This window comes from Phyllobates terribilis, unplaced genomic scaffold (assembly GCF_046119375.1).
Source record: "Phyllobates terribilis strain yellow unplaced genomic scaffold, ASM4611937v1 Scaffold_3__8_contigs__length_932513732, whole genome shotgun sequence".
Classification (NCBI taxonomy): domain Eukaryota; kingdom Metazoa; phylum Chordata; class Amphibia; order Anura; family Dendrobatidae; genus Phyllobates; species Phyllobates terribilis.
Genome location: NW_027362763.1, coordinates 890,510,109 through 890,523,550, shown reverse-complemented (window position 1 = coordinate 890,523,550; position 13,442 = coordinate 890,510,109). Strand labels below are relative to the sequence as shown.

At 47.0% G+C, this 13,442-nt stretch overlaps 1 protein-coding gene across 1 annotated transcript in view; it reads right to left on the bottom strand.

Annotated features, from left to right (window-relative positions):
- CCDC170 (coiled-coil domain containing 170) overlaps positions 1-13,442 on the bottom strand; it is a 252,314-nt gene that overhangs the window by 3,640 nt on the left and 235,232 nt on the right. The window contains exon 12 of the mRNA XM_073672707.1: positions 9,873-10,109. Coding sequence (XP_073528808.1) covers positions 9,873-10,109 — 237 coding nt within the window. The remainder of the gene's footprint in view (positions 1-9,872; positions 10,110-13,442) is intronic.

Below are 13,442 nucleotides of genomic sequence, written 5' to 3'. Positions count from 1 at the left end.
GAGCAGAGAAAGACCCAGAGGGGGAAGACTGAAGGGACCCAAGAACCCAAATTAGAGCACCGGGTGAGGAGTCAGCAAGAGGGTACCGGAACCCAAGCTGGTGGGGGCAAAGACATTCCCCAGCCAGAGACCGGAGACCGTGGGCAGTGTCTGTCACGGTCACCCACCACATTCACCCCGAAGGCACACCACATGAAGGGTCAGGGAACCCAGGGCCAAGGGTGTCCCAAAAGAAGGCCCGAGGGAGCTGGACCTAGGTGAATCACTGGTGGGGACGGCTGAAGAAAGGACAGAGGGAGAGCTCAGGGCCACGCTCTGGACTTGTTTGGGGGTTGGCCGGATCCAGGACCTGGTGGACGCAGCACGGCTCGGGTGGTCACTAGCAGCTGGAGTGACCAGTACAACATCAGCAGTAAGTAAACACCCTTAACTGCACAACCCGAGTCTGTCTTCATTGCCGGCTGCATCGCACCACCACAACCCCCATCCTCTGCGCCTGTCCCCTCTGAGGCTATACCCCTCCCGTTGGGGGTTATCTCACCAAGCTGCGCACCCACCATCAGCCTCAGCGGACCCTGCAGCAGCGGCGGCCACAGTGACCGCATCACAACGGGTGGCGTAGTCGACACAAAAGAACTTTAGTAACATCTGTAAAGCTGCCACATAACACTTAGCTTGACGCCCTGGGCACGGGACCGGGTCACAGCCGCTCGGAGACTACAACCCCCCATCTGATCCGGTGCCGGGTATTCCCCTCAAAAAGGAATATGTCCCAGGGGGCGCGTCAACTTTGGCGTAGTCGGCAGGATTACGTGCCCGCAACACCCGGGTACTGCGTGCCTGAAGAAAAGTGCAAGTTTACCTCAGAAAGAAGTCTCCCGCCGGTTCCGGGGGGTCCACGCCATCGGACTCCATCACCAGTCGTTTCCCGCCGATGGTCCGCCATTTCCAACTTGTTCCCGCCATCTGCAGAGTTTCCCGCCACTGGGCGACGCTTCCCGCCAAAACCGCAGATTTCCCGCCTTGGAAGAGCAGCGGACGCCATTATGGGCGTGCCAAAGGAGGGCAAGAGGCCACCTCCCATCGTGGGCCAGGACAGAAAATGGCGCCAAAAGTGGAAACCGCCCCCACCAACAGAGACTGTGATGCTGGAGGTGTCTGTCAGCGTGAAAGAACTCCCCCTGGAGCTGACAGTCACCGAGTTGCCCCGGGACCGCCCTCGAAGTGGGAGGAGACGAAAGAGAAGAGAAAAGATGGGTGTCGCTTGGAGCAGTCTGGAGCGAGCGCACCCGGAGGCAAGAGGTCTAACAAGGAGTAGCGGAGAAGCTCACCCGGAGATGGAAAGAAAGCAGAACAGCACCGGCCCGCTGGCCAGGAGTCTGCTAGAGACCGAGGAAGGAGGGCAGAGCAGCACCGGCCCGCTGGCCAGGAGCCTGCCGGAAGAAGAGCAGAGCAGCACCGACCCGATGGTCAGGAGCCTGCTAGAGTCCACAACCCCGCTAGGTCTAGCGGAGATCTTAGCGCAGCTCCCCCGAGACCGGGAGTGTGCACAAACTGCCTTGGAGAGCCTCGCACGGAGGATGGCCCGGGTACAGCGCGAGATACTGGCGGAGTGGGGCCGGGAGATGACCCAGCAAGCAGAGACCAGTCAACGGAGCACGCTACCCTGGAAGAGGAAGCAGACCGCCTCTGAGGATGGCGCAGGAGGACCCAAGGCCGGAGACGGCGCCGAGGAGGGAGCCGAACGCATGGAGGCAGGTAAAGGGGACGCCTATACCCCAAGCCGTGACACCGCTTACCTGCCCCAGCTCCCTGTCGCAGAGCCCGAAAGTCCCCCTGCTGTGCCCGTAGCCGCCAGGTCACCGCCATGGACTAGGCCCCGACCGGAAGCCGCCGCAGCGACCCCTGTGACGTCACGCGCCCCGACCCGGAGCGTGACAAAGCAGGAATTACCACCAGCCTGGTCGCAAGGCCTAGTACCCCCGGGCGCCGCACCACCAACAGCGCCCCCTACCTCCGCGGAGCCTCCGGCCTGGCCGCAAGGCCAGGTAGCCCAGGGCGCCGCCGTCCTAACGGTGCCCTTCACCTTCCAGGTGCCCCAGGCCTGGCCGCAAGGCCTGGGCAACCCGGGCGCCACCACCACCGCGCCCGCGCCCGCAATACCTAGGGTGCCACACCTGGGGGAGGACCTCTTCGGCCAGCTCACATGGCCGGACGGGCGGCCCTTCATCTGGCCCGAAGGGTACCCTGAGCTGGAGCGGCAGCAAAGACTAGGGCCCTTGTGTGAGCCCCTAATCCCGGCTCCGAAGCCCGTGGCTCGGGTCTCGCCTCCTCTAGCAGAAGCCCAATTCGTGTGGGACCCCACGGGAGAAGATTTGATGGGGTTCACCGGAGAAACTCGGGCAGCCGCAGCTGAACGTACAGAGTGTTGCCGTCAACAGCTGGCAGAGTTTAAGAGAGAACGGGAGGAGAGGCGGGTCAGAGAACAACAGGCCCAAATCCAGAGCGCGGAGCAGAAGAGCCGGACTAGGAGGAACCCCCGTGCAGCGCATTGTCCCCGCACCATCGGGACAGTGATAAAGTTCAACCCGCAGCATGGGTGGGGCTTTATTCGGGACCGTAACAACCGCGGTGACGTTTTTGTGACCCGCAGAGACGTCGAGTCCCACCTGCCGGAAGGTCACAAAGGCCGTGACCTCTACGTCGGAGACGAGGTCACTTTCACCCGGCACAAGTGTGCCAAAGGACCTTACGCCCTCCACGTACACCGCTTGACGGAGGAGGAGTTGCGGTACGGGGAGGAGGAGTCAGAGGACCCGGACGGGTCTGAAGAAACATCATATCAAGAAAGAGCAGGAGGAAGACGCCGTTGAGTGCGGCAGAGCAGGAGCTGTAAATAGTTACCCAATCGGGGTATATAGAAACTGAAACTGTTGCTGCTAAAATAGTCCCCGTTGGGACCAGGGAACTGTTTACCCGTTAACCCCTTCATCCTACAGGCTGAGGACTGTGAGCAGCCATTCCCTACCCTCTACCTGGCCGAGGACTGAGAGCGGCCAACTTTCAACCTTCCCTGTATATAGTTGCGCGTCCTAAAGCGCCCCCTACCGGTTTTATAGAAAACCAGTTTTTCTAAGAGACTGTCGCACTTTTCCCGGACACACGTTGCACAGTGTCCGGAGGAGGAACCAGAGACAAGAGAAGTCTACGAGAATGTTTATATAAAAAGTTTTATATATATATATAATGTTTATATGTTTTATATGTTCATATAAAAATTTTGTATGTTTTGGTGTTTTATGTCTTACAGCCCGAGGACGTGCTGTGATTTACCAGGGGGGAATGTAGCACCCTGAGGATTCGGCTGCTACAGGGGTATTGCACCTCAACCCAGAGGTGTGATATTCCACTCCCGGGTAAGGAAGGAGTGTGGAACTGAGCTCAGATAGACTGCATGCACTACATACATCCCATTCCAGAGGAGCAGGCCGACGGTACTCCCACTTAGAAATGTGCAGGTACAACCGAGCCTGTTCCTGGCTGGAGTGGGAGGGGGGTGGTACATCCCATGTAGTGTAGGGGCAGATAGGGGGAGCAGTCTGGGTAGTGATAGGAGCTCATTGGGTGCTGGTCACCTGAGCTCACACATAGAGGGATATATAAGGAGGGCACCAACTTAGATCAGGGTCAGACGCTGAGAACAAGTCAGTTGGAGAGGAGAGAGAAGGAAACAGCAGCCCTGGAGAGAGAGAGAGTGGAGCAGAGAAAGACCCAGAGGGGGAAGACTGAAGGGACCCAAGAACCCAAATTAGAGCACCGGGTGAGGAGTCAGCAAGAGGGTACCGGAACCCAAGCTGGTGGGGGCAAAGACATTCCCCAGCCAGAGACCGGAGACCGTGGGCAGTGTCTGTCACGGTCACCCACCACATTCACCCCGAAGGCACACCACATGAAGGGTCAGGGAACCCAGGGCCAAGGGTGTCCCAAAAGAAGGCCCGAGGGAGCTGGACCTAGGTGAATCACTGGTGGGGACGGCTGAAGAAAGGACAGAGGGAGAGCTCAGGGCCACGCTCTGGACTTGTTTGGGGGTTGGCCGGATCCAGGACCTGGTGGACGCAGCACGGCTCGGGTGGTCACTAGCAGCTGGAGTGACCAGTACAACATCAGCAGTAAGTAAACACCCTTAACTGCACAACCCGAGTCTGTCTTCATTGCCGGCTGCATCGCACCACCACAACCCCCATCCTCTGCGCCTGTCCCCTCTGAGGCTATACCCCTCCCGTTGGGGGTTATCTCACCAAGCTGCGCACCCACCATCAGCCTCAGCGGACCCTGCAGCAGCGGCGGCCACAGTGACCGCATCACAACGGGTGGCGTAGTCGACACAAAAGAACTTTAGTAACATCTGTAAAGCTGCCACATAACACTTAGCTTGACGCCCTGGGCACGGGACCGGGTCACAGCCGCTCGGAGACTACAACCCCCCATCTGATCCGGTGCCGGGTATTCCCCTCAAAAAGGAATATGTCCCAGGGGGCGCGTCATATGTCCTCTGTATATAACAGAACCAGGGAGTTAACTGCAGAGTAGAACCCCAATGCAGTATGCATTGACATGTGTAATGCCTGTGATGACACGCCCCGGAAGAAGAGACATAGTGAAACGGCGTCCGTCGGGTGTGGGGAGGGCACTATTGGTCTCCAGCGCTTCAGGATCCATTTCACTATCAGGTACCACCGTTACCCCTCCACAGGCATAATTTTATATATTGTCAGAATCTCTTCTTGTCTGGCGGTCACCTGCCGCTATGGACCTTTTTGTAGTATTATAGTTTGGAAGTTGTCTGACTTCATGTTTCTGGACTAAATTTTGAATTAAGAACACCTGCATACAGTTTTCAGGCCCTCAACATTGAGCATTGATTTTCTTTGGGTACTCTGGTTTTCTCTCACACGTCAAAAACATACTAAAAGGTTCACTAGTTTCCTATTAAATTGACCCTAGTATGTGTGTGTATAAAATAGATAAATGTAGATTTTGAGTCACTTTGGGGACAAAGACTGGGGTTATTGGGGATAACCTCTGTACAGTGCTGTTATGAATATGTTGGCACTATACGAGGAATGAGTAATAATTAATTTTAGTCGTAAAACAATATTCTTTGAATATTATATGATATAAAAACATAGTACCAAAAATTGTACATTATCATATGACATTATACTAAACATTTAGCACAATATACAGTACATACACATTACATGAACAAAACTGAAGGACAATAAACTATTCCAGTCTGGTACATTTGCCTTTAGTAGAAATCTAGAAATAATAATTAAAAAAAATAATGTATATTTATTCATAATAATAATTATGAATATATACATACACACACACACACACATACCTGTATATACACACATATACATATGATCAGTATCTCTATAAATAGTATGTTAGTTATTTATATTATTTTTTACTTTTTTTTAATTCTACTTAAGGTTATTGCTTTATATAAAAAAATCAGTCCATGAAACCAGTCAGCCTAGCATAATCATCAAAAATTGTTTATTGCATCACATATGAAGTAACTTCTTGAAATGAGTCAAGTAACCATACAGAGAAGATTAATCTTCCATGTCTCTTATTATGCCATAGCTGTTCCCTCCTCGAGTCAGAACTGATTGAACTGTTCTCTTCGTTGTAGACGGTACATTTTGTTTGTTTATTTTAACTAGTTCTTGTGCATCCACCATCAATTGTTCATCAGCTTCTGTGTCCCTCCAGAGATTGAACACTTTAATAGAGTTTCCAGGACAACGCAAACTACGGCGAGCTTACTATACTGCGCTTGTGCTTTGCCTACCAGCCATTAAGTAACATTAGCTATTGATATGAATACATATAGAACTTCATTACGGCAATGGAAAACAGATTTCGTCAGAAGTAGAGTCCATTTCCCATAAACACAGCTTGATACAGCAAGTCCAGCATTTGGTCTTCTTGTTTACTCAGAAATTTATGCACACCAAGAAGGCATGAAAGGGGTTTTCCCAAGATATTTAAAGGGGTTGACTCATCAAGAAGAGGGTGTCTCATGAATACTAATAGGGAATATTGATATCATAGATGTGGATTGCCGACATGTACTTTTACCCTTCTGTTTAAATCTAATTTTGCACTTCCCAGCAGCATCCACTGCAAGTGAAGAGTCTGGCTCAACATGTCTTTTCCTGGCAATGAAAAAGATCTAGGATTTAGGCTGGCTTCACCTTAATATAGTACTCTCCATTGATCACTACGTCAGGGTTTCAGAATCTCTCAAAAAACAGTATTCCAATGGGAAACGCAACTTAGCCATTCTCATGAATGAAGCCCCCAGAGTCACTGTAGACATTGTATGACCTCCTTTCTGACAGAATTCGTCTTTTCCAGATATGCACAAAAACATGGCTATCCAAAGTATTCCAAGGATAGTTGGTTATCCCCTATCTAGCAACCCTGAAACAACTGCTCTGTAGAGCCCCATATGAGTAGAGGTTAAGTTGAGCATGACCACCTCAGCTTCATACATTTTCTAAGAGACTTATGGAGATAGTCAAGTGTAGTTCTTGACTTTCTGGTAATCACAAAGACAATGAATAGTGGCGAGGTTCGCTAGCTTGACTTCTATTTCATTCACAAAGTTCTCTGTAAAGCCCCGTTCTCAGGATCTCTGGGGTTCCCAGAGGTCAATCACCCAGTAATCAAGAAGTTATTTCCTACCCTATTGATAGGGGATAATATGCTATCTTGAGAAGACACCCTTATGTGTTTAAGACTCATTTTAAGCCTTGCAGGACAAATTAGACCAGCTTGATGTAAGAAGGACAAGGTGCCACTTCACACAAAGAACTGCTCTATAGTAAATCAACCAAGATGTGGTATAAAGTTAGACAAAGGTGTCTAATGATAAGCCAAATTTATCATCCAGCACTGTGATCAATTTGGAACACCCCATCACTCTCCAACTTTGTCCACTTTGGCAGAGTTGGCCAAAATTGGTGTAAAAATGCCAAATGTCACATCTTTGAGTTGGGCAAAAATTTTGTCTCATTTCAAAGTTTTTTACAACAGTATTCTGACAAAAACACCTTGATAATTCGGGTCAGAACTTTGCACGTTAAGTGTTAAAAGAAAAGGGAAAAAAAGCAATCTGAATGATTTGCCAGTGCTAAAAGGTTTTCAGTTGCTGTTTAAACTAATTGTGTAACTTGTTAGAAAACATAGATAAACCGCTGAGGCTGAAAGTTTTGCTTAAAACAATTCATATTACTAAATCAACACACCAAACTGCAGTCACAAAGCAAACTTAGGAGAAAAAAAACAAATGTTTCGGTGTTTTTAATGATGTTAAATTCTATGTATTTGTCTAAACAGAATTTTAAAAGGCAAACAGTCCACACTGGAATTTATCATCATAAATCGCAGATATGCTGAGTCTACATATTGACTTTCGCTGCACGCCATGATGTAATTTACATATTGCAACAATATAAGTCCTCATAGCCAAGATTAATGATCTGCGTCAGCTAAATGTGTATGATACAAACAGTCTGAGAGTAAAGTGTCCTTTTTGACCACAGCAAAGAAGTCACTCTTGATATTTGAGGCCCAGTGTGTCCTTAGTATGACACCTAGGGGGATGTGACCAAACTGCTCTACTTCAACGCCACAATTATGACAACCTAAAGCTTCAGTCTTTTAAAATATTAAAATGCTAAAGGGGTCGTCTAGTTAAAAAAAAAAATAGTTTTAAAATCGGTGTGGTGGTGCTGCAGGAGAATTGGGACACTAACAACCAAATTCCCTGCAAATTACATCACTGGGGACTCAGTAGAAAAACCTGTATCCAGGTTATTTTCAGGAGACCCTAGTAACAGAATGGGAGTATCAAAAGGTAATAACCTCTTTACAGAGCACAGCCCAAACATAGCCATATATTATAGTAAATCTGCAGTCATTGTAATACATACAGAAGGCTTGTCTTATTGTGGCAGACATTTTTGTAAAAGTGACAACATCAATGGCAGTCATATTGGTTGTCTGAACTAAGTTCTCAAATAAAAACATTTTCAATTTTCCAACCTGTTTTATCAACAGCTAAGCAACTATCCGCTGAAGTCAGAGCAAGGTGTCATATAATCTGTTGATCTCTTTTTAACCCTCCATCACATACAATAGGCTTGACAGGCACATCTCTTTTACTTTCATTTCTCCTTCCTCACCAGATTGTGAGGAAATCCCCTCCCTCCAGGTTAAGTAAATGTTTTTTTTTGCACCTGATTATGTGTAGTCTCTTTTATTACATCCCTATGAAGGTCACTGATCACTTTTAGAGCACTGAAATTGCAAACATTAGATATTATAGGTATTTTTCTAGCCTGCGCCTGACAGTCACATTGTATGTGAACTCGTTAGAACCGATATTGTATGTGACGGAGGTGATGTCCACATTTTAGGACAGTGGACTCCAAAAATACTACTGTAAAATACCTTAAAAAAAAACACATTACACACCTGTCCTGGGTATCCCGGGCACTACTTTCTTCACCTTGGTCCACTGCCCTCTGTTGTGCTCCATGTCGGGTTTTGCAGGTTGCCGGTGTGGCTCAGTGACGTCATCTCCCTAAACCTATTTAAGGCCCATTAGGACACACACCTGTGTCTTAGGATTGTGTCTCAAGACTTTCGTCTGGTGTAGCCCACCTTCTGTGCACACTGTTCTTTAACCTGCTTCCATCCCTGCTGGGTTCCACTACCTCCGACCTGCTGCTACCAAGATTACAGAGTTGGCCTAGTCCTCGATTCCCACGTGCCTTCCTGCTTGCTGCACCAACGCCTGGTGTCCATATGGTGAACCGGACCTGAAGTTTAGAGGATCCAATTCACCAGGTAAGCCTAAACACACAGCAGGTGCTCACCCTCCCTGGATCTAGTGACGACTGCCACTGCTGCTCATTATTTTGGCTGCTGCAGCGACATCATGTGAATAGCATATATGATCGCTGTAGCTAATCACGGAGCTCAGAGCATGAATGATCGCAGCAGCTAATCACTGAGCTTGTGCCATCTACCTTAGCACAGATACTGAATTTAGTGATTGTCTATATCGATGATGCATACTGTTGATGTGACGTCACTGCTGCAGTCAAAAACTAAGACTGGAGCAGCAGTGGAGAGCCACCGCTAGACCTATGGAGAGTGAGTACCTGCTGAGTTTGTTAATTTAGGTATTTTACATAGTTTAGGGTCAACTTTCCTTAAAGTGAACAACCCCATTAAAGGGGTATTATCAAAGTATTCAAAAGGCACGGTTACCCTACAAAAAAATTGCATGAATGCCTTCCTAGTAGGAGTTGGCAAATGTTGTTGGATTCAGTAATACTAAGGGCAGTCCTGCAATTAGTGTTGATTATGTAGCATAAAAAGTCCAACAAAACACATTAATTGCATGTGTATAATTCAACGTCTTTGGAGTCAGCGATAATTTTTGGTGGAGCCGGGAGAAAAGTACTGACTCCAGCTTTAAAAAATGTATCTGTTATTAATATTTTATAATTAATTTATTAACTTTCATATGAATTCAGAAAAGTTTAGAAACGTTAAAATATTTTTATATTATTATGTTCTATAATACCAAGACCTGTCTTTATCAAAAATAATTGTGATCACCAAGTCTCCTGTGCCCTGTCCTTAGGACACTTGGAATGTTCATGCTGCTGCAATTTGGAGTCGGGGCTGTATTTATGGTATGAAAAAGTTAGGAGTTAGAACTTTGGCTCACCAGCGACCCTGTTGAATTCGGTTATACATGTATACATATTTATTACCTGTTTTTCCCTTTTGGAAACCTCTTCTAAGGTTGTCTTGAGAGTCTTCAGTTCGCTGGTGATCACTTCAATGTAATTGGTTGTTTTCTCTTTCTCATCTTTTGCTTCCTGTTCTGTGTAGTCTAATTCTGACTTAATAGAAATTAGTTTCTTATGAGTTTTGCTTTTAACCCTCTCCAAGTCATCCACAGACTTGCTCAGCTGTTCAATTGTTTTATGCTGTTCCAGGGTCTTGATCTGGAAAAATAAAAAACAAATATAAATAATATATCAGAAAAATAAATTTAAAAAGGAGTTAAAAATAAAATAATTTCTTGTCCTTGTGTGTAGCTATACATTTTTCACATCTCTCAAAATAATTTTAAAGGGAACCTGTCATGAGGTTTTCCCCATATACTAGAATGCTGTGTCTATGTCTCCACTGTGCCCTGCATAACATAAAAAATAGCTTTTATTGTACTCACCTACGGGCAGCGGCGTAACACAAACAAAAGCTGCAACTGTACAGTATTTGCTTCCTCACACTACAATACACGCTTCCAGCCAATCAGAGGCCAGCAGCTGATGTTGGCATACATGTGACAGGGCACATGGCAGTGATGTCACACGCTCCCGTCCCATGCCAAAGTCAGCTGCTGGCTCCACAAGAGGAAGCGCGAAGCGCGGGTGCGAATGAACGGTGAGTATTTATTTAAAGAAAAAAAAAAAACAGTGACCATACTTTTATGGAAGACTCTGGGGTGCATAAAACTTCATAGGGTGACTATGGGGTTGCATTATACTACTATGGATGATTATGGGCTTGCATTGTATTATATGGATGACTGTGCATTATACTTTTTAGGATGACTATGGGGTGCATTATACTACTATGGATGACTGGTGGTGTATTATACTTTATAAGATGAAAATGGGGGTGCATTATACTTTATGGGATGACTATGAAGGTGCATTATATTGCTATTTGCTATGGTTGACTATGGGGGTGCATTATACTTTTATGGATAATTTTGGGGGTGCATTATATTTTATGGATGACTATGGGGGTGCATTATACTTTATGGATGACTATGGAGTGCATTATACTTTATGGATGAGAATGAGCTGTGCAGTATATTACATGGAGGACTATGGGATGCATTATACTATATGGAGGACTATGGGTGGTGCATTATACTTCTTCTATGGAGCCTCATGACTTCTTTCTACGCCCCTGGTGAATGTAATGGTTTATTTTCTTCTATACATTAAAGAATAGCAGCAGAATGGGGAATATATATACCAAGATGAGGCCCGGGAAAAGGGACATATAGAAGAATGGGGCCAGGATGAGGGACATATATACCAGGATGGAGAACATATATAATTTATTCAGGATGGGGGAGGGGCCTTGGTCCAAATCTTGCATCGGGGCCCGTCAGACTCTAGTTACGCCACTGCCTACGGGCAGTCTGGTCCGATGGATGTTGCTTGTCTTGATCTGGTGCTTCATTTCTTCTTGCGATCACCGTCCTCCTACTTGCTTCGTGTGGATGACGTGTCCTACAGTGGGTACAGAAAGTATTCAGACCCCTTTAAATTTTTCACTCTTTGTTTCATTGCATCCATTTGGTAAATTCTAAAAAGTTCATTTTTTTTCTCATTAAAGTATACTCTGTGCCCCATCTTGACTGAAAAAAACAGAAATGCAGAAATTTTTGCAAATTTATTAAAAAAGAAAAACTGAAATATCACATGGTCATAAGTATTCAGACCCTTTGCTCAGCATTGAGTAGAAGCACCCTTTTGAGCTAGTACAGCCATGAGTCTTCTTGGGAATGATGCAACAAGTTTTTCATACCTGGATTTGGCGATCCTCTGCCATTCTTCCTTGCAGATCCTCTCCAATTCGGTCAGGTTGGATGGTGAACGTTGGTGGATAGCCATTTTCAGGCCTCTGAAGAGATGCTCAATTGGGTTTAGGTCAGGGCTCTGGCTGGGCCAGTCAAGAATGGTCACAGAGTTGTTCTGAAGCCACTCCTTTGTTATTTTAGCTGTGTGCTTTAGGGTCATTGTCTTGTTGGAAGGTGAACCTTTGGCCAAGTCTGAGCTCCAAAGCACTCTGGAAGAGGTTTTCATCCAGGATATCTCTGTACTTGGCCGCATTCATGTTTCCTTCTATTGCAACCAGTCATCCTGTCCCTGCAGCTGAAAAACACCCCCATAGCATAATGCTGCCACCACCATGTTTCACTGTTGGGATTGTATTGGGCAGGTGATGAGCAGTGCCTGGTTTTCTTCACAAATACAGCTTAGAATTATCACCAAAAAGTTCTATCTTCGTCTCATCAGACCAGAGAATCTTATTTCTCATAGTCTGGGAGTCCTTCATGTGTTTTTGAGCAAACTCTATGCGGGCTTTCATATGTCTTGCACTGAGGAGAGGCTTCCGTCGGGCCACTCTGCCATAAAGGCCCAACAAGTGGAGGGCTGCAGTGATAGTTGTAACATTCCTGGCGGCGTGCTTGCATGGTGCACCACCTCCCACCATGCAAGACCGCAATCTTACCTGTCAGTCCATGCTGCACTCTTTGTTTCAGTTCCTGCTGTGTCCATGTCTCTTGTCTGATTGCTTAGGGCGTCAGCGCGGCTTTCTGCTTGTTTCTTAAAGCTACCGTGTGCACAGTCCTAATGCGTCCCCAGCCTATTGCTGTGAGTCACTGGATACTTAACCCCCCTCCACCCAGTAGGAGGTGCCTGAGCAACACCTTCACTCATGTTGTCTTTGCAACTGAATTGCCAGGTCCTGTCCTGTAACTAGTCTGTTTCTGCCACCCTGGGGGCTGTATACCCAGGCCTGTTACCTGTACTTGTGACTTTAGTCAGTTTCCGCCACCCTGGGGGCTGAGTTCCCAGGCTCATTCTTTATCTTGTTCCTGGTTCAGATCCTGTCTGAACAGTGTCCTAGTCCGTTACCTGTTTGTCTCTATGTCTGTACCTTTCCCTTTTCCTGCAGTATCTGAACCTGCACCTAACTCCAACTCATTGTCTCTGTACTTCTGTTTGTGAATTTTGTGTCCACTCGTTACTTCATTGCAAGTACTTTGTGTGTATCTGGTTCTGCTCATTCTGTTTCCCTGCCTCTGTGTCTAACTCCTGTGTTCCAGCTATCTTCTTGTGTTCTCCAGTCTGTTCCATGTGAACAGAGCCCTGTCTTGTCTACCGCATCTGCGGGTTTTGCTTTGCTCTGCTTGTTCACCGCATCTGCGGTTTTGCTCTGCTTTGCTTTTTCACAGCATCTGCAGGTTTTGCTCTGCTTTGCTTGTCTACCGCATCTGCGGGTTTTGCCCTGCTTTGCTTGTCTACTGCATCTGCGGGTTTTGCTCTGCTTTGTCTACCGCATCTGCGGTTTTGCTCTGTTTTGCTTGTCCACCGCATCTGCGGGTTTTGCTCTGCTTTGCTTGTCCACCGCATCTGCGGTTTTGCTCTGCTTTGCTTGTCCACTGCATCTATGGATTTTGCTTCGCTCTGCTTGTCTACCTTACCTGCGGCTTCGTTCCTGTATCCCAGTCTGTACTGGTCCCTATCCTG